This window comes from Terrapene carolina, unplaced genomic scaffold, assembly GCF_002925995.2.
Source record: "Terrapene carolina triunguis isolate 2854851 unplaced genomic scaffold, T_m_triunguis-2.0 Scaffold35098, whole genome shotgun sequence".
Taxonomy (NCBI): Eukaryota; Metazoa; Chordata; order Testudines; family Emydidae; genus Terrapene; species Terrapene triunguis.
The window spans coordinates 11,063,529-11,087,824 of NW_020699449.1; the positions used below are offsets into that span (position 1 = coordinate 11,063,529).

General features: G+C 46.1%; 1 protein-coding gene across 1 annotated transcript in view; it reads right to left on the minus strand.

Moving 5' to 3' along the window:
• The window catches only part of LOC112118353 (A-kinase anchor protein 2-like), a 389,373-nt gene that overhangs the window by 285,372 nt on the left and 79,705 nt on the right, over positions 1-24,296 (minus strand). Inside the window, exon 3 of the mRNA XM_024216622.1 lies at positions 14,150-14,280. Within this exon, the coding sequence (XP_024072390.1) occupies positions 14,150-14,280 (131 nt within the window). The remainder of the gene's footprint in view (positions 1-14,149; positions 14,281-24,296) is intronic.

A 24,296-nucleotide genomic window follows, 5' to 3' on the forward strand; every position in this document is an offset into this window, starting at 1 on the left:
GGGATCGGAGCAGTCAGGGGACAGGGAGCAGAGGGGTTTAGATGGGTCAGGAGTTCTGGGGGGGGCTGTCAGGGGGTGGGGAGTGGTTGGATGGGGCGTGGGAGTCCCAGGGGTCTGTCTGGGGGTGTGGGGGTGGATAAGGGTTGGGGCAGTCAGGGTACAGGTAGGGGGTAGAGTCCTAGGGGGCCAGTTAGGATGGGGGGAGGGTCTCAGGAGGGGGCAGTCAGGGGACAAGAGGCAGGGAGGCTTAGGTAGGGGGTGGAGTCCTGGGGGGCAGTTGGGGCAGGGGTCCCAGGAGGGGGCAGTCAGGGGACAAGGAGCAGGGGGAGGGTTGGGGATTCTGAGGGGGGGAAGTGGTAGGGGCAGGGGCGGGGCTAGGGCAGGATGGGGCGGGGCTAGGGCAGGACAGGGGCGGGGCGGGGCTCCTCCCGTCCTCTTTTTTGCTTGCTGGATTATGGTAACCCTAAAACTGCTGTGATTTTTCTGCCTACAATCAGTTGCATTTGCACAAAGAGAAAAAACATGGTCAATATTTTTACAATCTCCAAATAACTAGAGCCCCGATCCTGTAACGAACTACGTGTGGGCAGGATCTTGCACTTCTGTGGAAGTCAATGGGACACAGCAGTTGCCTGTGTGTATAAACTTGCAGGCTGGAGGCCTAAAACATCTTTATTGCCTACATGCAGAACTACTGGCAGAGTCCCACGCTTGGAAGTTAATAAAGTGATTGTGCCACACACACAGCTAGGGCTGAAAGCCTAATAGAGAAAAACATTTTAATACCAAAAAATTTGACGGGCACCCCATTGATGACAGAGGTGGGGAGTGGCTGGGGAGTCCATTTGTGCCACGACCCAGTGGCTTCCCTAACACTCCAGCAGGGAGATGTGGGGTGATGCTGTACCATACCCGGTCTGCCATTCATTGATACTGCTGAATTTGCCTGCCTTGATGTGCGGGAGAAGGAGAAAGATGAACGGGACATGGACGGAGAGACCTGCATCAAGTACTTGGATCCACTGGCTGTTCCCACTCAGCTCCACCCTGATATTAGGGACCACCGACCATCCTGACTTTGTTTTAAAGTGACTTTTCAGCTTCTAGGACAGCTCCTTGCTCGCAAGCTCCAGCCTCAAGAGCACCAAGGACTTTTTGAGGTTCCTCACTGTTTGGAGTTTCAACTCACTGTTGATCCACACACACACATTTGGAGTTACTGAGCATAATAACGCAGAGTTGGGGATCAAAAAGGTCTTGGGCAGAGCAACACTCTGTATCTGTCTCAGTCTGGCATGTGGCAATGGGTCCAAACAACAAAATTTAGCTCCTGTTCTCCCCTACGCCAGATCTGATACACCCCAAACTTCTGGAGTATTCCAATTCAGGGCTTTGGGTGGACCCTCTGAAAAAGTTCCCCTCTGCAAACTAGAGTGGAAGTTTGTAATGTATCTGTAGTAGTTCCAACATTTATGTGAAATGTACATGCAGCATATATTTCATGCTGCCACCTTTTCCAAAACTGGAAGGCTGTTTTACTGGCCCTAGGTTGAGGACTTCTTTTTTGTTCACAGCTCTTAGCTGAAAATCCCCTGGCAGCAAAGCTGGAATCTGAGTGTAACAGATACGAGCTGCCATTCCCAGAGCTAGGAATGGTGTCAACTTGATCCACTGCTAAACGTCCAGGACTATGAGTATGAGAGCGGGAGCTGGAGTAACTCGTGAATAGTAAGCTTGACTGTCCCCCTAGCATCTGATCAATGACTGACTTCCATGCAATCCACTCGGAATGGCATTTAGAGGGGTAAACTGGTTCTCTGGCTTCCTGCCTTCCATTTCAGCTAAATGAAGCTTACAAGCACAACTCCGTTGGCTGCATGTTATTGAAACATGCCTGCCTGAAACATGCATCTAAGTTTAGGATTGACATTTCATTCCAGGTGTGCCAGTTTATAAATAAATGCTTATGTACACTCATAGGAATGGGACCACTCATACCACAATGTCCTGAAGCACATTCCTCTCCCCTTAGTTTTTCCGGGGAATTTTATTAACATATGATTTTTTTTCTATATCCTTTGGAAAGTAAGAGGTTTAGCTTTATCTGAGAACCTTGAAACAGATCAGCTTCTTAAGGCTACAGTTATAACTGGATCTCTGTCTGAGGAATCTTCGAAATACGTATCACTGGGCACCAGAACTTCACTCTGACTCTCAAATGCAATGCAGGCTGTCGCATAAAATTCTCTATGGTAGTCTGCTGTTTATACTCTCCTCCAACTTTAAAGAGATAGAGGATGTATTGTACCTTGCACTAGGATTAATGATTATCCGACTGAAACCAAACTAAACAATTGATTTAGTCCAAGACAGCACAGGCAAACCAGGTCCAGGGCTTCAAGTCTTAATTTAAAGTTCAGTCTTCTCTGGTCATTTCTTTGACCACCACAATACAGTTAGAGAGGAGAGCGCCTCTAACCAACATCAATATCGTAGATTGCTGTGAATGTCAAATTTGTATACATTTTCCGAGAGATGAGATTCCATAAGCAAATTCATGTTTGCCATGTGGGTTTCCTATCAACCAAACCAATCAAATGGCAAAGTACTAAAACCAACACACAGTCAGTGTTTCAATAACTATTTACGGAAGGGATGCTATCAAGCTTTGCAGGATCTATATTTGACTTGCCTTGTTCCTCTAATATCTGTTTGCAGAGACCATGGAATTCTTTATAGAGTAGAACTTTGATTCAGCTCATGCCAGTGAAGTGCAAATCTGACAATTCTCACCCATCTTTGGTCCAGTTCGTGGTAGGGCACCGGGCTGGGAGTCAGGAGACCTGGGTTATAGTCACAGTTCTGCCACTGACTTGCTTTGTCACCTCGGGCAAGTTACTTCACCGCCCTGTGCCTCAGTTTCCCCTCCTGCCTTTTGTTTATTTACATTACGGGGCGACTCAGTGTGTGTGAATAGCATCTGGTTCAATGGGGTGCCGATTTCAGCTGGGGTCTCGCTGCTACTGTATTACAAATAATAAATGATAATCTTGATGTTGCACATGACGTCTGAGGTGGGGTCAGGACAGACAAAATCAGAAGTGGAGGAGCCAATAAACAAAACTGCATTTGTTTGCATTCCAAATCTACAAAATACAGTCATTTGCAATAAGCCCACCCAAAAGCAGTGTGAATTTAGGAGGCTCTGCTGGATCTGTTCCTCCCCTCCCCCGAGAACAAATGATTGAAAGACACTTTTTTTGCTAAAAAGAAAACAACATCAGCCATTAATGAACAAGTCTAAGAAAAACACCAGCATGTGTGGAGGATGGAAGAGAGTCATTTAGGAAAGCCTAATTTAAAAAAAAACCAAGCAATTCTAGACAATAGCACTTTTGACACTATAGTCTGTGGGGAAAAATGTTCAAAATGCCAAAGTGATTTAGGAACTTAGTCCCACTGATTTTCAATATGACTTAGGCTCCTGAGTCACTCAGGTGCTTTTGATCATTTTACCCTTAGTCTGTGTGTCTGCTAGTCATTGAAGAGGCTCCCAGACATCAGATAGGTAAGGCAGAACTTTTGCAAAGTAATTCACACACCCCGTCCCCACTGTATTGCTTCCACACTGTCTGTCTTTGGCATGTTCAGAGTGGCTTAGGCTCTCAAGATCTGGATTTACACGCGTAGCTGGGAGCACATACCCAACATCGTGACCTGCTAAAAATTGGAATCTTACTTTCTCTTCATACGGCTTACAGTTGTTCTTCCTTGCTCTCTCTAGCAGCACAGATGATTTGTGCTCATGGCCATAGGCGCCGACTCCGTGGGTGGACCACCCACCGAAAAAAAAGTGGATGCTCAGCACCCACTGACCACAGCTGTTCCCCGCCCCGGCTCATCAGTTGTCACACCTCGGAGGCATTGCATCACTGGATACACTCAGGGCCGCCCAGAGGATTCAGGGGGCCTGGGGTCCCGCCGCCGAATTGCCGCTGAAGACCCAGTGCTTCGGTGGCAGGTCCCGGAGCGGAAGGACCCCCTGCTGCGGGTTTTCAGGGCACTTTGGCGGCGGGTCCCGGGGCAGAAGGACCCCCCGCCGCCGAATTGCTGCCGAAGACCCGGAGCGCAAGAAGCTCCGGGGGCCCGGGCCCCACGAGAGTTTTCCGGGGCCCCCGGAGCGAGTGAAGGACCCCGCTCCAGGTGCCCCGAAAAACTCTTGTGGGGGCCCCTGAGGGCCCCAGGGCAAATTGCCCCACTTGCCCCCCCTCTGGGTGGCCCTGGGTACACTGGGTAGTTTTACCACTTCACAATGGAATTTTTTGATTTTTTTCATATCCATAGTAGCTAGACCCATTCCTCACATTTTCATCTATGATGAGTGGTTTCCACTGTTTGACCATGCTCCTGTTAAGTCTGATGAATCACTGTTTTCCAGTAGTTCTAGTTGCACCTCTGTGTTTTAAAATACAAAATAGAGACTCATTAGCTCCGGCTCCTATGCGCTCCAATGGTCCCCTCTGGTGCTCCAATGGGAGCTGCAGGGGCGGTGCCTGTGAATGGGGCAGCGTGCAGAGCCGCCTGGCCATGCCTCCGCGTAGGAGCCGGAGAAGGGACATGCCACTGCTTCCGGGAGCCACTTGAGGTAAGCACCACTCGGAGCCTGCATCCCTGAGCCTCTCCCCACGTCCCAACTCCCTGCCCCCGCCCTGATCCCCCGCCCACCCTCCAAACCCCTCGATCCCAGCCCGCAGCACCCTCCTGCAACCCAAACCCCTCATCCCCAGCCCCACCCCAGAGCCCACACCCACAGCCAGAGCCTGCACCCCCTTCCCACACCCCTGCCCCAGCCCTGATCCCCTTCTGCCCTCTGAACCCCTGGGTCCCAGCCCAGAGCACCCTTCTACACCTCAAACTCCTAATCCCCAGCCCCACCCCAGAGCCCACACCCCAACCCCAATTTTGTGAGCATTCATGGCCCGCCATACAATTTCTATTCCCCGATGTGGCCCTCAGGCCAAAACGTTTGCCAACCCATGATCTAGCAGAAAAAAGGTATAACATGATCCAATGGCTGGAAGTTGAAGCTAGACAAATTGAGACTGGAAATAATGTGCGATTTTTTAACAGGGAGGGTAATCGACCATTTGAACAAGTTACCAAGAGTTTGTCTGGATTCTCCATCAATGGCAATTTTAAAATCGAGATGGGGTGTTTTTCTAAAAGATCTGCCCCTTGGAATTATCACGGGGAAGTTCTAGGGTCTGTGTTTTACAGGGGATCAGATTAGATGTGGCCACAGCAGCATGAGCGGCAGGCAGGGCTAGTCGTCTTAGTGCATCCTTAGGGTCTCAGACGGGATTGTATTTGGTGCGGCTAGCCAATCCTTAGGCTGGCACTGCCATGGCTACACTCTGCTTTCAGTGGGCTAGCCTGATTGGAGCTACTGCGGGTATGCCTGCCTGAGCTGGACAGTACACCTCCAGACCCAGTGTAGACAAGAGATCAGCATGAACCTAACCAGTTTTCAAAAGCTGCTTTTGGAAGACTTTAGCTTAGTCCATTGCCACTGCCCTGTCAAGTCCTAAAATCTGTTTTATCTGCCCCCAGCTGGTAGACTGTTATCCCTAGCCTGGATAAGAGCAGAGATTGTGCATAGGAAGATGTTTACCAAGGCAAAACGAATTAATATGGCTTCAGGTCAAAGGAAAGGAAACAAGCAGTATAAACAAGCAAAGAGATGAAGTGCCTCAGGGTATATTGCCTAGTTCTTTATGCCATTTGTAAATGCACCGTAGAACAATCATCTGCTTCTAATGTTTAGAGGGGTGACCGTGTGTGTGTGTGTGTGTGTGTGTGTGTGTGAGAGTGAGAGAGAGAGAGAGGGATACACTGTTCTCAGACTCCGTTTGAGCAATCTCTTAGATAATGTTTTTCCTGCCCTATTAAAAAAATCATTCTCTGGGTCAGCGTTCAACTAAAAGGATGGCGGGAGCTTTTCAGATGCTAGGACTAGCCTGCTGCTTGTTACGCTGAGGCTCACTCGTAAGGAGAGTTGGCAACCCAATAAACACAAACTAGGACGAATGTAGCAATGAAAGGAGAGGAGTTGGGGTCAAATCCTGTTTGCCATGGGGTGGCGGGGATGGGGTGGAGGGACAGACGAACTTAACGGAGATAGTATAAAGTGAATATCTATCAAAGCCTCCCATATATGATGTACCACAATTTACAACTTTAGGAAGTCAGCATCAGTGTAGCTAGATTTAATAAGGGGCTCGAAGATTTTAGGCAGTTATACACACGAAGACAGGGGTCATTGAGTGTCATGTTTCAAGGCTTAATATCAGCCCGAGCATGAGGCAGGAATGTTGTCACCTCTTGTACAGCAGAACATTATTAGCCACGTGCTTTATAGTTTTATATTTACTCTGAAGCAACAGTGCAAGCACAACACAGAGGTATGAGAGGTGATGGGTGAGGCTGCGAGTTTGTCACCGAGTCTGTGACCGCCACGACTTCTGCAGCAGCAGGTGCATCTGGCTCTGGGGCTGCCCGAGCAGCTAAGGCAGTTCCTGGGCCAGTTGCATCGACTGCTGCTCGGACAGTCTTGGCCACTGACCCCCCAACAGCAGCAGGAGGGGTTTGGATGCGGGGGAGGGGGCTCCGGGCTGGGGTGTGGGAGGGGGTGATGGCCCTGCGGGGGGGCTTCCTGCCTCCGCCCACAGGCACCGCGGCCAATGGGAGCGGCGGAGTTGGCAGCGCGTAGAGCTAGGGGCTTAGGGAGGGACATGTTGCCGTTTCTCAGAAGCCGGGTAGGGAGCCTGCCAGCCCCGCCAACCCTCCCTCCAGCACCAGAAGGGGTCCTGGGCTACTCCCATCCGAGCACCCACTGCGCCCCCTGGACCACCTCTCCCAGCACCTGCGGCTCCCCCCTAGGCCGCCCCCCCCAGCACCCACGTCCTCCCCTCCCTCCGAGCACCCGCGGCACTCCCAAGATTTAGTCGGGGTATAGTACAAGTCATGGACAGGTCACGGGCCGTGAATTTTGGTTTGCTGCCCATGACCTGTGCATGACTTTTACTAAAAATATCCGTGACTAAAATGTAGCCTTCGTGACGGGCCATTGGTCCGATCCAGTAGGGCACAGCCTATATACATGTACCTACGTTGCTAAAAGCTACTTTTAAATGATCTAATAGCAGCTGTAATCGAGATGGCTCTTGTCTATCTGAGTCTGGCCAAGAGGTGGCCGTTTGTTCTCGCTGATGAGGCTCATGATAACAAGAGCCAAGCCTCAGTCACCTCCAGCATATGCTTTACCTGAAGCTACAGCGTCAATCCATTTGGAAGCTTGAGGCTAGTGTAAAATATGGCAGCCTGCTTGTTAAGTGACGTATCATAGCACCTGTGCTCCGGCCTCTGCACTGGCTGCCTTTGGGCTTGGGGACGGTGCTCAAGGTGTTGGTTCTGATCTTAAATGGCCCTTCTGCTTGAGGGAGCATGCTCACTTCTGCTCTCAGCAGCCTCCCTCTCTCACTGACTGTTGGAATCGGTGATAACCCCACAGAGTATGAGCCTCATTCAGGGTTCCCAGTTTGAGATATACAGAGAATACATCTGAATCCTGGCACGAGGCAGAGACCAAGGGAACGAACAACGGAACGAGAAAAGACTGGCAGTTCGGACACCAGCAGGAGAGCAGATGATGTGGGGAAAAGGAACAGGAGATACTGTGACAAGAATTAGCTTAGAGTTCACGTCTGCTGGGAGCTCCAAGGAGACAGGAGAAAAGGCTTCAACATAGCCTCAGGATGGAGCAATTGATGTGGGAGGAACTTGGGTCACAACGTCCCCCAAACCTTTTCTTTTATGCATCTTCAGCAAGGGTTCTCTCTTCGTGAGCCCATCCCAGTCACTAGGACTCCAACAGTGCCAGATTTGAATATTCAGCAATAAAGGCTACGTTAACTCTGATGTAAGGCGGATACAATTCTGTGGGCTTCAACAGAGATTCATTTCTTTCCATCTGGTCTGAATCTGGCCCGCTCCTAATTGTGAGCTCCGCCTGCCAGCTGTGAGCTAGACACCAATCAGTCAGAGCCAAGCGGCAGACAACCTCCCATACTCCGTGCATCTCTTGCTACCCGAGACCTGCATGGCACCTCATCTGTGACTCACATTGGTCAGCTCTACCAGATATGCTGAAGGGAAGCCTTCCTTGTGATCGACCTGGTAGGCACAGTGCTCAACACTTCTCGGCGGGAAATCGCTCTGGTCTTACCTGCAACACACCTATCACGAGCATCCTCCGTAGGTATTAAAAATGCATGTTTTATAATCTCCCAAACAAGCATGCTATCAAAAGAGTCACCAGCAAAAATATACACCAGTCAGAGGGAACAACTCATGACCTTTGTTCCAAAACACAGGCCTGAACCCTAGCGTAAAGGAAGATCTCCATTAGCTATAGTAGGCTAGTATTAGGCTTTTCTTTTGTGAGGCAAGTCACTAGAGGACAAGAAAAGTCACAATTTAAAACCAATCCTGCTTAGCGCGTGTACGCCCACATGCCCACCCACCCACTCACACAACTTCATAACCTCAAAGGGCTTTTACAGACATTAGCCAATGAATGCACATGACACATGAGTAGCTCTGAAATTCTCCAGTAAAGGGCAGTGGACAGACACATTAGCCACTGCATTTTCGTTTTTCCACCCCAAGCGCTGTCACAGTGCCACATCTCTGTTACAAAGGTCTCTCCCCTTTTCCTTTGTGCATGGTGCTTTGAGACCCTCTTCAAAACCAATGCACTATAGGTGCAGCTCGCATCCACCCCAATCCAGCTCTGAATACAGTGTGTAAAGAAACAGCTGTGATTTGTCTCCCCTTTGGAGATGGTGGGCCAGATCCTCAACCAGCATAAACTGGTGTAGCTCCATTAACTTCAATAGAGAGACACCAATTTACATCAGCTGAGGATTTCGCCGAGTGATTCCCCGCCCCCCCCTCCCAGGAGCACAGTGTTATAAAAGCAAGTTAGGGTGTCAAGCAAGTCTGGGAATAGCATTCATACTCCCTAGGAGTTCATGGAAGTCCCATTGGTTTTGTGGCGGGCCTGTGAAAGCTAGGTACAATCAGGGAAGTTACTAGCCATGTTAACTGGCTTCAGTCATCAAGTGATGAAATATGTTGTCACGGAGGTTATTACATGTAAGCATCTTGCATAATGGTTTCACAGCAAAGAAAAATCCTCCACCCTTTGTAGTAAATGTAGGTCTCTGGGACACTATATAACATAATCTCATAAAATAAAATAAGTTTGGAAGCCTTTCAAATACTGGGAAGGAACAGCAGGCTGTGGGTGGGCTGCCATACTCTGCGAAGGCCGGCTGTTAATACCCAGATGTCGAATGCCAATTTTCCATTTAGTGCTGTAAAATAACAGACTGTCATGTGGTAAAAATAACCACGACAGGCAGACAGAGCATTCCAATGTTTGCTTCACCTACAGCACTTAGGCAAGAATGTGTCTGCGAAAGTTCATTAGGCATTTATCTCGCTGCTAGACCAAAGGATACATTTCATGTTTGTGATTCGGGGAGAGGAGGGGGTCAAATATTATTTACTGCCCCAAATCTAATGCAACTGTATAACCCAGGGAATATCAGTCAGGTGACAATGGCAAAGAATCACAGAAAGAGTTACTTTCTTCCAACCCTGAAGAAGAAACCTTCTAAGAAGGAAAACAGCATTATCCCTAATGCTTCTCTTCCTTGCTCTCAGCTGCTCCGTAGCATTCCTGCCTAGAGCATTCCCCTACCCACTTCTGCCTGGCATTCTGCCACAGATTTAAAGAAACAGTCCACACAATCTTGCAATCACGTTTGCTGAATCTAATAGTTAAAGAATGCTTTTCAACCAAGTTCCGTCTGACTTCTGTTTAGACCCAGTCATGCTCCCATTGAAGTCAAAGGCAAGAGTCTAATGGGACTTCAAAGCAAGATCAAACCCACTATATATGCTAAAAATTTCAGCTAGTGATTGGTGCAAGTGTTTAGAAGAAAATATCTCCTCTTCCCTCAAAATGAATCTTTACCCAAGTCTAGAACCAAATCAGCATCCGGTACTAGATTATCTGACACTGGAGTAAGATTCTTCATGGGAAGACGTTTTCTTCTGGTCTAGTGTAAAAAGCAGATTTCCAGGCACTTAGGACTCTACAGAGCTGCTCAAGTAAGTTTGACAAAACAGATAGAACACCCTCTTATGCCGCCAGACTCTCTCTTCTCAAAAAGCATACAACGCCAAACTCCAGTCACTTTGAATTAGGCTTAGTCAGTCTTATTCGGTCGGCTAGGTCAGAACCAAATCCCTGGATATAAAGATCCCTCAACTCTGTGTCTCTACCCATCTCGCCTTTTCTTTCTTGGTTAATTACGCTTCTAATGCTCCTATGATTCCTCACTCTCTAAGCAAATTAAAATAATCTCAAACATCAAGTGGTCACTCTGCCTGTGATTTTTACTGCAAGGCTCTTATTCTGCTTGTATTTTGCCATAGTCTTTCTTTCCCTGCTTTGTCTTTTATGTATGTTTTGTACTTCTGTGTGCCCTTTGTTGGTAATTATCTGCTTAATTATACAAAAGTATTTAGTTATTTGTAATGGCTTCTATATTATGGACTGTTGTACTTTACTACTGGTTTTTTATGATGTCTATGAGACATACTGACTTTCTGGATGTGCCTGGGATTGTGTAGACAGAAATGCTGACTAAGATAGGCCCAGATCCTGCAAACACTTGTACAGGAGCGGTCCTATTAAAGTCAGCTGGATTACTCATGTGGGTAAAGTTACTCACATGCGTAAGAGTTTGCAGGATATGGGCCATAATTTATGATTTCCTGTCTCTTGCATTTCATGAAAATCTAATAAAGAACCGGAAAAAGGAAAAAGTTAAACATTGTTTGCCTTGATTTTTTCAACTCTTTTCAACAAAGGATCAGATTCTGATAACCTCACCTCCCGTGGGTGGGCCTTACTGTATATGTGGTCCTAAAGATTTCAATGGGTCCACTTGTGGAGTGAGTGGCTATTCAATGTGAGAAAAGGTGTCAGTAAATTCCGACTCTTAACAACAGACATTTGGTCTGTATTAAATTATGGCTGTGAAACAGACATTCAAATAACTGACAATAAAGAGACTACTAGTCTTCAAATTATGAAGTTAAAGAAGAATTCTGAAAACATGACAGATAGTTTATGTAACCAACAAAAAGTATTGGAACTCAGCAAACACTGGTCAGAGATCTTATGAGGAGAAACGTTCAATTTGCAGGACACATTTTAAGAGGTTCGCAGGCGATGCACGTTTATGGGCACTGGAAGGGAAAGCTGATGGCAGAAGAACGTGAGGCAGAAAAAAAAAGACCTTGGATGGACGATGTGGATCAAAAGGACTAGTCATCCACAAAGAGATTAGCAGGGGAGTGTACAGAATGGGCTACTCTGGTTGCAAACCTCCAGTAATGGAGATGCCACGTTAGAAGAAAAAGAAAGATGTCAGACTTCCGAGCCGTAGGCTGTAAGTGGGCTCATGCAATTACCATGATAGTATTAGTGCCATCTTCTATCATCGAGCTCCATGCATACATGCTGAGTTTGCTTCTGATACAAAGAGAGGGACAATCCTCCCCAATGATCTCTCACCGGACCCTTTCCCACTTCCCTCAGCTGTTTCCTGTCACAAAGGGAGAGACACCCCTCCCCAAATGCCTTGTTCCCCTTCCCATGTAAGAGGATGGGATTCCCAGATTTTGGTCCTAATCTTCCAGCCAATTTCAAGTAAGATAGATTAAAAATCATGGTTTTTAGAAATGTTTCCTTACCTTTGTTGCAAATAACATTGTGCTATGAATTCGCACAAAGGGAATGGCACTGTCTTAACGAGAGAGATTTAGGGTGGGATTTTCAGTAGCACCGAGCGCTGGCCTAAGTCTGCTCCAATCGAGCAGCCTGGGTTCTAGGCCCCAGATCTTACAGATAAATCCAGAGCTAGCTCTAACACTGCCCGAGGGTAGAGATATATGCCACCCCCTCACAACACAGGAAAACAGGCCCATGTGGGACTGTAGGCCGTCTGTGTTAACTTCAATCTGGTATGCAGCAATATCTATTCTGGCACTGTATTCGGAGTGCTTGCCAAGCCTTGGTGTTTATTTCTGACCTGGAAAGGCACAGTGAAATCTCTTACAACATAGTGGCTCTTATTTTAAACAAGCAATAAGTAGTAGCAGTGGTAGTAGTAGTAAGAGAGTGACCCTTATGAACATGTTAACCTGAGTGAAAGAAACTGAATCCTCAGTAAACAACAGGCAGATTCTGCTGCAAACTGGTGGGGATGAGTGGGTGCTTCTCATTTGTTAAAGTTGGCGCCTGAGGCTAACTGCCAGTAGATGACAATAAGCCAGTTGCCCTGTTCTTTGCCCTGAACTTTACTTATTCTCCAGTAGGACTCTGCCCCCCGCAACCCGCAACCAAGCATGTGTGTTACAGGATTCCTTTCACAGATGCCTCAATACTGCAGCTGTTCAGCACTCACCCATATGACACAGCCTGAATCTCTAATGGAGAACCAAGGTCCCTGGCACACTGGGCATATGGTGCAATGATAGTCTCACCCGTCTGGCTTGTCGTATAATCAGACAATAGTTTTCCTCTGCTCTTGGGTATTTGGTTCAGCCAAACTCCAGTCTGTCTAGTTAAGCGGTTTGGGCCAGCTCCATCCATAATGGACAGGGTCTCTCTTTAGTAGCATGCTTCCAAGGGAGAGAGGGCAGGGGCCGTTGGCCCTGATTCAGCAAGGTACTTAAGCATGTGCTTACCTGTAAGCATATAAGTAGTCCCACTGAAGCCATGTGGCTAAGCATCTTCTCCAGTGTATTAACTCCTCCCATCACTCTCAAGTCTCTAATGTGTTCTGGCTACTGGGACACATCCTGGGCTAACGCCCAGCATCTCCCCTGGCTGGGTGGCGACACCAAACCGAAATCAGCATTTTAGGATGTTTGCAGTTCTTTCTGCTTCCCTCCTCTAGCTCACATTCCTGCCGTCTCCCCCTTTCTCCACCACTCATAAGAACATCCATACTGGGTCAGACCAATGGTCTGTCTAGCCCAGTATCTGCTGATGGTGGCCAGTGCCACAGCTTCAGGGGAAGTGTACAGAACCGGGCAGTTGGTGCGATCCACCCCGTCTTCTGGCAGTCAGAGGTTTAGAGTCACCTCGAGCATGGCGCTGAAGCCCTGACTATAAAAGCCAGTAGCCACTGATGGACCTATCTTCCATGAACTTCCCCCTTACACCTGCCTCAATGGGATCTGGTGGGAGGGATCTAGTTGTCAATGGAACTTGTTCTATATATTAAGAATTCAGGTCTTCAGAGAGGTCTTGATCCTTGTTATCCCTTCACTCTAGTGTCCAGGTGTCGCTGTGGCAGAGGAGGGAACTGGTGCACACAGAGGCTAAGTGACTTACTCATGGGCACACTGGAAGGCCTGTGTCAGAGCAAGGAACTGAAACCAGGTCTCCCACCTCCTAGTGCTCTCACCAGTGGACCATCCTTCCTCTCCTTCAGGATCAAGACCACTCTGCAGACCTGAATTGCAAATGCACGAAGGCTGTGGGACAATCTTATGCTGGCTCTGCGCTGACTTCGACGACTCAGGATTTACATCGGCATAACTTGACCGAAGAATTTGGCCTTTGGGCTTGCTCTCCAGGAGGAAAAGCATTTGCTCTTGTTGGTTTTAGAACACGTCATTTGAAACAAAAAAAAGCAAATAGGTGTAATAAGAAATAGATAAAAAAAAAAATGGTAGGGGCCAAGTTCTGCAGCTGAACACACACATACGATTCCCTGGGCGAGATTCTCTGTTGCCCTGCATCTTGTGTAGTCAATTACACCAGTGCAAAGCAGAATGGTGAGCAGCGTGTACACACTTTTTGCACTCACTGTGCACTGATGTAATGACTACAGGAGGCGCAAGGCAATGGAGAATCTGGCCCAGGTGTTTAAGGGAAACCACACATGCACAACAAAGGGCAGAATTTAGCCCTGTGAAAGTAAAGGAAAACTGCACCTACCTGTGGATGTTGTCTTCAAGCTTTTTCACTCTGAGCTCATCCTCTTCTGACTGCCTCCTTCTGGCTTCTTCTTCTTCTGCTGAGCCAGCGGGAATACCCTGCAGCAGCCATTTTTCTCGAAGCGCTTTTGACTACATGGAAAAAAAAAAGAGAAGAGTCGTAAGAAGGAAAACTGTATTCCCTGAGCTGGAGGAGAAGCCAAATCTGCTTTTAAATATTTGATAGCCCTCACTGAATCACTAATTAGCACTTTAAATATTATACACATCATACACACTAGCTAATCCTTGAGGGGTTTATCCAGATGTCAGGTCAGCCAGAAGTCAGAGTATCCGTTTTACAGTATATACTATATGCGCCACTGATTTGTTAATCTGAAGTTATTTTTAATTGCTAATGAAAACTGAATTTCCAACCACTCAAACTAACCACTCCTAGAAGAAGTGAAATCCCAGCCCGGATATAGGCCATCTTATGAGCTATAATGCAAGGACTCGAAGGGATATCCACATAAAATACTTGTAGAATCAAAAGCAAAGAGCGACACTCCAACAGAAAGCAGTGGGATCTAAACATAACATGCTTTAGAAAAGTGAAGATGATTAAGGCCATAGATGTTCATTGTGATTTTTTAAAGTATATTTACCAAAAGCAGTGCCTATGGAAATGCTCACAATCTCCTAGCCAAACCAAGACAAAAAAAAAAATCTTACATCAGTATGTGCTAGTTTAACAGCAGCTGGGTAACGAACATCAGCCCAGGACTGTGGTAACAAGTCGCAGTAGCACACACTCAATAAGATGATACATTGGATTCTCACCATATTTTCCATATATTTCCCCCTCAGCCTATCAGAATTAGTACAGTCTCATCTGGAGTGAGCTCCTACCCGGTAGCTGTCATCCATCGAGACACACTGGTGAATCTACGGGGGGTAAGATACACTTAGGGTGTTGGTACGCCTAAAGCACACCGGCGTGTGCCTTCTCACTAACCCCTCTCTCCCGATGGTCCGATATACATGTTGTATAAGAGGGTAGACAAGATGGAATGCCAGACAACAGCACCTTTAGGAATGAAGGCTAAATTGTCCGATGCCAGCCTATGGGAAAGAAAAACAAGGAGGAAATGAAGCTCCCATATTTACTATTGCTACAGTCAGCAAGTGAGTCCACAAGACATCAAGATCAGTGGTATCAGAGAAGCGTATAGATCTCACTTTATCAGCATGGTCACTCAGGATAGGATTTTCAAAAGCACCTAAGTGATTTAGGAGCACATGTCCCAGTGACTCTCAAAGGAACTTGTGCTCCTAAGCCACTTCAGTGCTTTTTCATCTCCAACTCCCCGTTAGTACCTGGCCCAAGCCGGGGAAGCTAATGATCCAACCAGCAGACCAAATTCGGTGATGAATCCTGGTCACGTGCCACCTGTGGCATGTGGCACAGATGCTAAGACGAAGTGCTTTTAAAAATCCCACCCTTAATCTTCATCCATTGCCAGCAAGAGATCATTTACCAAACCCAGCAGTGCAGTTCCTGTTCCATACCCAGGTCTGTACCCAAACTGACAAGGATCAAGAAGATCTGAGGCATCTCACTATTCAGAGTCATTCAACAGCCTTAGACTCATAGACTTATAGACGTTAAGGCCAGAAGGGACCATTATGATCATCTAGTCTGACCTCCTGCACAACGCAGGCCACAGAACCTCACCCACCCACTCCTGTAATAGGCCCATAACATCTGGCTGAGTTATGGAAGGCTTCAAATCTTCATATAAAGACTTCAAGTTACAGAGAATCCACCATTTACTCTAGCTCAAGCCAGCAAGTGACCCTTGCCCCACTCTGCAGAGAAAGGCAACCCCCCAAGGTCTCTGCCAATCTGACCTTGGGGAATATTCCTTACCATCCCCAAACATGGTGATCAGTTAGACCCTGAGCATGTGGGCAAGATCCACCAGCCTGACACCTGGAAAGAATTCTCGGTAAAAACTCAGAGCTTTCCTCATCTATTGTCCCATCTCCAGCCATTGTAGATATTTGCTAATAGCAGTCATGGATGGGCCATCTGCCATGGTAGGCAGTCTCATCACATCATCCACTCCATAAACTTATCAAGCTCAGTCTTGAAACACATTACGGTTTTTTGCCCTCACTTGGAAGGCTGTTCCAGAACTTCACTCATCTGATAGTTAGAAACCTTCATCTAATTACCAGCCTAAACTAGTTGATGGCCAGTTCATATCCCTTTGTTATTGTGCCACCCTTCTCTGTTTCAACCAGATGAGATACAAAACGATAGTTAGCCAGATTGTCAGTATCAAGTGATGGTTTCTTTAGCAAAGGCTACACAATAGCTTGGCCACCTGCACTCCCTAAGGGCCAGACGTCCCTAGTTCATAGTGAGCAGCGCTTACTCCACATATAGCTCAGCAGAAGTCAATGGGATGATCTGAGTGGGAAATTACTACTCGGCATGTGTAAAGGTATCATAATGCAGCTCTAAGGGCTGTGTTGACAATCTCCACCAGAAATGAACCCAGATTTGTCCAGTGCCCTTCACTAGCTAGGAGGATAGGAGTCCAAAGGGCAGGTTGCAGAATGAAGCCTCCCTGGCTGATTTTGTGAGCCTCATGGGCCTGAATCCACCCAGAAGAGACTTAATGTTTGTCCACTCCAAGTCCCACCCTGCATCTGATTTTATCCACAACATAACCAGCAATTTCCTCACAACGGGAGAGGTTTGTGTCAGTCACCCAGTGAAAGCAGCGTGGACTGCTCTGCTGTCTATCACTTGAAATCCCCTGAACAAATGGAGGGGGTGAAGAATCTCTCTTGCCCCTGCACAGCTGCAGCATAAACATTCAAAACCCCTTAATTTTGTAATTAAGCTTCCACCTGAAACGTCCACTGCTGGCATTCCAGCTCTCTTGCTTCATTTGTACTGGTCATCTATGACCACAGATAACCTGTGCGGGTGAAGCCAGACAAGATGGTGCTTATTAATGGCCAATGATTATTTCTGCATCCCGCCAAATACTCCAGTGTGGTTTGCCAGAGAAACATATTCTATGACTTTTGGGAAAACGCCTTGACACACGCCTAATTTCAAATCTGAGCCCATCCGCCTAGTCTAGAAAGCGACCAGGTGTGTGAGTTTATCCCCTCTGCAGTCTACGAAGTGAAGCCATTAAAGGAAATTGACAATTCAAATAGGTTTAAATTCAAAGGCTGCCCCAACCTGCGACATCAGACTTTTTAATGAAGTGCTGAGGTCTCTAGGTGTTATAGAACCAGATTTGTGGAAACTCAGTATAAAAATAAACCAACTGCTTTTTGGCAGTAAAGAAAAAGATCAGTCATTTTGTTTGTGGCCAGACCGACAGACACACATGCACACACAACCTGTGCATAAGCTATTTGATATCACTGGGAGATCTACTGCATATCAGAGAAGCAGATTTTAATGTGATAGCTTGGCACAGAAGTAATGTGAAATGAAAAAGCAAATGAGACTTTATAAACAACCCCAACTCCCATTGGCTTCATTGGGCTGTGGATCAGGCCCCTTGCACCTTAAAAAATAACCCCTCCCATTCACAGAACAGAGGATTTCCAATACTGTAGATGGGGTGTCAGCTACAACTGAATGTTGTGAGTTTTGCCATTGACATGAATTGTTCTCCAGACCACTAATCTACCTTCTAGTTGTGTCTTCCTCCAACAATGATCGATACTTTATGCTTCAGAAGAAAGCAAAGTCATCAGCTCAGTTGTGCCATGCTATACATGGAGGCATGGAGTGAGAGTGTTTGGGGTTATTTTTTCCTAACCCTGGCGGTTAATCATTCTGGTCCTGATTTAGCAAAGCATTTAAGGACATGCTGAAGTCCCGCTGACATTAGGTACAGGCTTAACTGCTTTACTAAATTGCCCCCAGGTATGAGACTGTATTAAACGTGCTTCACTAGCTATTATTAATAGACATATAATTATCCAGCCCTTTAAAAAAATCCAGCTTCCAATGAGCAATGAGTTCCACAGGTTGGCTGTGCTTGAGACACTTAGCATTTCTTTGCATTCGTTCTCGGTGTACTGTCTTTTAATTTCATTCCTCTTACAAACTGTGGGGGGGAACCGGGGCTCGAACCCAGACGGGACTCCTGATTGCTGTGCTCTAACTGATGGGCCATGGTGCTGTGAAACTGTTCCACATGTCACACTATTTAAAACCAGTGCCATCTTTTCGGGCAATGCATAATTCTTAAAACCAGGCACAGGTGCACACAGATTAATTATAATGAAATGCTCGAGTGGTTCTTAGCCAGGGGTACACACACCCATGGGGGGTATGCAGAGGTCTTCCAGGGGGTACTCAACTCATTTAGATCAGTAGTTCTCAACCTGGGGGTTGCAGCCCCTGGGGGGTCACGGGACGGGTTTAGGGGGATCACAAGTGCTGGGCCGGCATTAGAGGGTGGCAAGCGGGTCAACTGCCCAGGGCCCCACACCACAGGGGGCCCCGGCTTCAGACAAGGCTCACAAATGAAAAACAGGCTCAAGTACCATATTTATATTCCAATTGATTTATTTTATAATTATATGGTAAAAATGAGAACTAAGCAATTTCTCAGTAATAGCGTGCTGTGACACCCATGTATTTTTATGTTTGATTTTGTAAGCAAGTAGGTGAAATTTGGGCTATGCAAGACAAATCAGACTCCTGAAAGGGGTACAGTAGTCTGGGAAAGGTTGAGAACCAGCGTGGTAGAGGTAGGGTTGCCATTTTTGGTTGGACGCATTCCTGGAGGTTTCATCACATGATATAATCTTTAATTCAAGATTAATCTTTAATTCCTGGAGACTCCAGGACAATCCTGGAGGGTTGGCAAACCCTCGGTAGAAGAATGACTGCTTCGTTGTTAGGGAGGAGCGCACGCACTTTAAAAGAGGAGAGATTTTTGATAGGGTTTGGTCCATCTTGTTTCCAGAGCCTGGGGCCCACCCCAGGGCTAAATGCAGATTAGTAGCTGCGAGTCAAAGGCGTGGAGGGAAAGGCATCAGCGGGGGAGACTCACGGTGGAGGACGCAGCACTCCCCTCCACGGTTCTCTTTTGGGGCAGGCTGGAGGTTGGATTTCTGTTCTGGGGGGCTGCCAGGGCAGGTCTGTCCACTGGTCGGAAACTGTGCATGGAGGAAGCATCTTCCCTGTGCTCTGTGGCTCACAGCCCAGCTGCGTCAGCATTCCAAGTAGTTGTGGCTGAGGATTCTGGCTCTCAGTCCAGGGCTCCTTTTGAGGGCTTTGCTCCGTTCCTCCAGCGTTCATCAATATGATACATTAAGCCTGTCCTGGATACAGTGCAGTATAATAAAGACTGTCCGTTTTCTAAGCTGTTTCCCAAGCGATCTAGTTAGCTGGCAACAAGGACTGCTACTTAGTAGAGGCTGTAATAGCCAAAACTCTGCATAATAGGGATGTGTTGCTACAATGCAGGCAGTTAAAGAGTGCTTAATCAAATGCTGAATAGCCAGAAAAGTTTAAGATCCCCTCCCTTAATAGAGAAGTGGACAGTGACAGATTAAGGCCCTGACTCAGCAAATAAGGACATGGTTAAGGTTAAGCATGTTCTTAAATCCCACAGGGATTTAAGCACGTGCTTAAGTGCTTTGCTGAATCAGGGCCTAAAAGAAGCAGTAAAGTGAAAAGGTGAGATTATTTGGATTCAGTATAATGTTTAATTTTAAGCCTCTTTTAATTAAAAATTAATCAGGACAGCTGCTAGCGGAGAGAGTAGGTATTTGGGAGTTTCTGTTGAGAGGACTCTATTGTAATAGGATTCTCTACAGCAGTTTGGTTTTTGACACATTTGATGAAAGCCGGTAATTTAAAAATCTTTGTCATCAATTTGCTATTTTATGTTAATTCTTTAAAAATACGTCTTGTTTTGCTATTAAAAAAAGCAGGGAGGAAAAACTATAGTATCCCCCATTCTCCTGCCTTTTCTTTTTTGTTTTTTTTTTTTAATAGCAAAACAAAATGTATTTTAAAAAGTAATAATGGGTGAGATTTTCAAAAGCTCCTTAGTGATTTAGGAGCACAAGTCCTGAAGTCAACAGTCCTTGTGCAGCTATGTCACGTATATGCTTTTGAAAATTCTAGCCAATAACGTTAGAGAAATATGAGTGGATCACTGAGAACTTTAGCGTGACAGGTTTGCCCAAGCTCATTACCCAGTTTGGCCTGTCGTCTTTATTCAAAGTAGAATCAGTTTTGGGTTCGTACAGCATTACTAACGATAATCTTCAACCACAACTGTCACAGACAAGAACTGCCTTTGTTGGGTGGTGTTTTGCAGATTCTTCCTGAAGAATTGCATCAGCTGTTCAGAGAGCTTCCTTGGCTGGTATTTCAGTTTTCTATTCAACCCAGGGAGTAATGCTGGCCATGTTAACATCTCACTTGGCTGACTCAGACCCAGAAACAGTAGTACGAACTATGGACATACAAAAGTAGTAAACCAGGTTCACAATGATTACATGTACCAAGAAATGAAGAGGGAATAGTCAAAGTGGGGCCTACAGGTCATGGGCTAACACCTGGATGGTGCTGATCACTCTGGCCCCATTCCAGTAAAGCACTTAAGACCGTGCTTAACTTTAAGCATGTGCGTAGTCTCGCTGACAATGTTAAGCATGGGTGTAAGCGATTTGCTGGATTGCTGACAGAGTGCTCAGCACTTCGCAGTCTGGAATGAGCCCCCAGTGAGGACCACAACGTTCTTCAATCCAGACTGTGGCTGTCCTCATTTTTAATACAGGAGTGTGGGTCCACTGCAGGATGGGCTACGTAGCCTCCAGGGGCCACAACTCTCTTTTAAAAGACAGAGATGGGCTCAAATCAAAACGCCAAATATGGAGACTCCTATAGTTGGGAGACGTTCAGATCCAGCACCTAACTTTGAGAAACAGGCCACACTCTAAAGATAAAAGGCAGCTACAACTTACTCCATTTAAAGTCAAATAGATATGGATCCAAAGTTCCTAATGCAGCCCCGAAGAGGGCACAATTTGGTCCCTTCTGAAGTAAAGCACTTACTTAATAATTGCTCCGTATTTACTGTCAGCTGAATCCCACTGTTTTTACCACGTGCACTTACTGAATCTCTGTGCTGAAGCCTGAAGAGGAAAAAGTCAATCCCCTCAGAGTAACGATGTACTTTAAGCTACTCATGATATTTTAATGGCATGTTTCTTCTGTTTATGTGAAATGCTTAAGCTACACCTCGCATTGCTTCGTCCCCTCCCCCAAACTAAAACCGCCGTTTGGAAACTGTAAATGGAATGAATGTGGAATCTGTAATTGGAACCTGTAACTGTGACTTCGTTAGGACGTATTTAGGGAGAGGAATGTCATGACGTGTTAGAAATCCTCTCGCCTTGGTGAGACCGTCACCACATTTTCCTTCAAGTGCGAGAGGTGCTGGCTGAGACGCAGTTGGATTGTAATACTGGGATTTCTTTTCACACAGAGGGAAAAAAAAAAGGATACAGATTTGAGGGAACTAGCTACAGTTACTTAATATCACATGGGGAATCCAGAATAGGATGCTCTGGGAAGTGAAGAAATTGAAACATTTTTCAAAATATGGGTAACCTGCCATGCTTGAGAATATCTGAAAGTATATTATTTATATACATGCACACATCATGTACATATAAAACAAACACACACACCACATGTCCATGTAATACAGTACACACGCTCTGGGGCGCATTCTCCTTCCTGCTACAGCCCCTGTACAGTGATGTGGCAGTGTCTAGGGACAGAAAAGCTTCTTAGCGGGCTTGTGTAGGATTCCACCACAGCAGACATTTTGTTAGGCAGCCACAGGCTGCCCTACATGCTTCCCTCCACCCCCGAAAAGCCCCAACCTATGGGGTTGGGGGCCAGAGCTGAGAAGGGTGCACTGGGGCGGGTGGTGGTGGGGAGGTGAATTGCAGTGCTAAGGTCATTCTGAGCAGCTGTGGGTTGTGGGGCTGCACACAAGCAGCCCAGCCAGATATTTCAGCCTTTGGTGAGGCCTGCACTCAGGGGAGTGCAAAGAGCCACCTTTGCCTTCTGTCTCCCACAGCTACGAGATTTGTGCTGTGCCTCTTAGAGGTACAACATCTCACCCTATAGTTACACCAGAGAGAAAATATTAAGAATCTCTTAAATCTGCTATGTGAAGCACTCAGAAGCTAGGAATTGCCACAGTTAAGGCTGCCGGTGCAACCTTAACTCGGCCCCTTGTACATATGCATTGCAATATAGTCTCTAAATTACATGATCACATGCTATCATTTCCCTAGGACTCCTGAGGAGTCCTACTATGAGCCTTAGCATCTTAGGGCTTCTCTGCATACAAAAGTTGCCCTGCTTTAACTACACCAGTATTGTTAAAACAATACAATCTCCCTGGAGTCAAGTGTCAGAGGGGTAGCTATGCTAGTCTGGATCTGTAAAAAGCAACAAGGAGTCCTGTGGCACCTTAAAGACTAACAAATGTATTGGAGCATGAGCTTTCATGGGTGAATACCCACTTCGTCAGATGCCATGCGTCTGACGAAGTGGGTATTCATCCACGAAAGCTTATGCTCCAATACATTTGTTAGTCTTTAAGGTGCCACGGGACTCTTTGTTGCTTAATCTCCCTGGAGTGGACACAGTTATACCAATATCATTGTGTTTTATGTTAGTATAGCTTATTTCTGTACAGGAAGGGAGTAAGCTATCCTGGTATAAGTCACCTTTATACTGGTATAACTACACCCACACTATGGGTTGTATTGATATAACTATTTTTAAATTAAAAAATCACTATATTCCAGTACAAAAATAACAAGAGGGCCTAGTAGTCTATACACAGTTGACATCAGTGCACTACCTTACTCGGAGCTAGATCATTCAATGGAAATCAAAGCATGCCTGTGGAAATACTCCCATTGGCTTTAATGGGAGGAAGATCAGTCCCTCAGTGTTCCAGTTCAGTCCAGTTCTCCTTAGTTAGCTGATTTTGCCATGCACAATTCAGTCCTCTTACATGTCACTATGTGCTTTGGTAGAATTAAGGGAAATAAATTCAATCTTCTTTATAATGTACAAGGAAGGGGTACAACTTACATTGGGTGCTAATAGGCAGATGGGAGAAAAGATGGAAATCGGTATTACAAAGACTCAAACCCCAACAGATACTGTGTCTGCAATAAATACAGAGACACGGGGCAAGGCCTAATTTAATCATGTTTATTGTAGTCTCGAGGTTTGGCATTTAGGACACTAATTCCTTCAGGGGTTTCAAGTTGTTTACTATTTGTCCTATAAAGGGACCATTGTGCGACCCCATGAATGCACATACTGTAATTAAAGCCACATTGAAAATAATATACCTTTGCTTACAATGCTCTGTTTGATTTTAATACTATATTAAATGTTCATTTAATTAATGTTATTTATTTTGACAGCATTTTCAAGTGCTATTATACCCTTGAAAGCGACCCTGTAAAAATGTCATACTTGGGTTCCATGTGTATTGTATTTCGGTGATCTCATCTCAAATTTGCTGAATTAGGACCTGATTCTGCAGCCATTACTCAAGGAGAGTAGTTCATATATGCAGTCCCATTGGAGCCAATGGCACAGCTCCCGGGCCAGATTTTTACATCTTTACTCTTTAAGATAAAATGTTGGTTTTCATCTTTATTTTAAATTCGGTTAGTGCTACAACATTTTAATTCCATTTCTTCAATCTCATTTTGATTTTTAAAAATCATTTAGAAACACGCTCTTGCTAAGGTCAGCTATATTTGATGCTCACCATTCCTCTGGCTGCCAAAGATATTTCCAAGGAAACTGATAGTCTCAGGAGATCATATAAAGGTCAAAAGGTGACCCCAGAAAGCCTCCTCCACTAAAAATGTTATGTTTGCTCTTGCGAAAAAAGTAATGAAAATGGAACAATACATGCCATCGATGTTCTTTCAAAATACAACTAATGGGACGTATGCAGTGATGAGCTGACAAAGTCTTAAGAACCGGTTCCCTACCGGGTCTTTGGCGGCACGTCGGTGGCGGGTCCTTGACTTGCTCCGGGTCTTCGGCG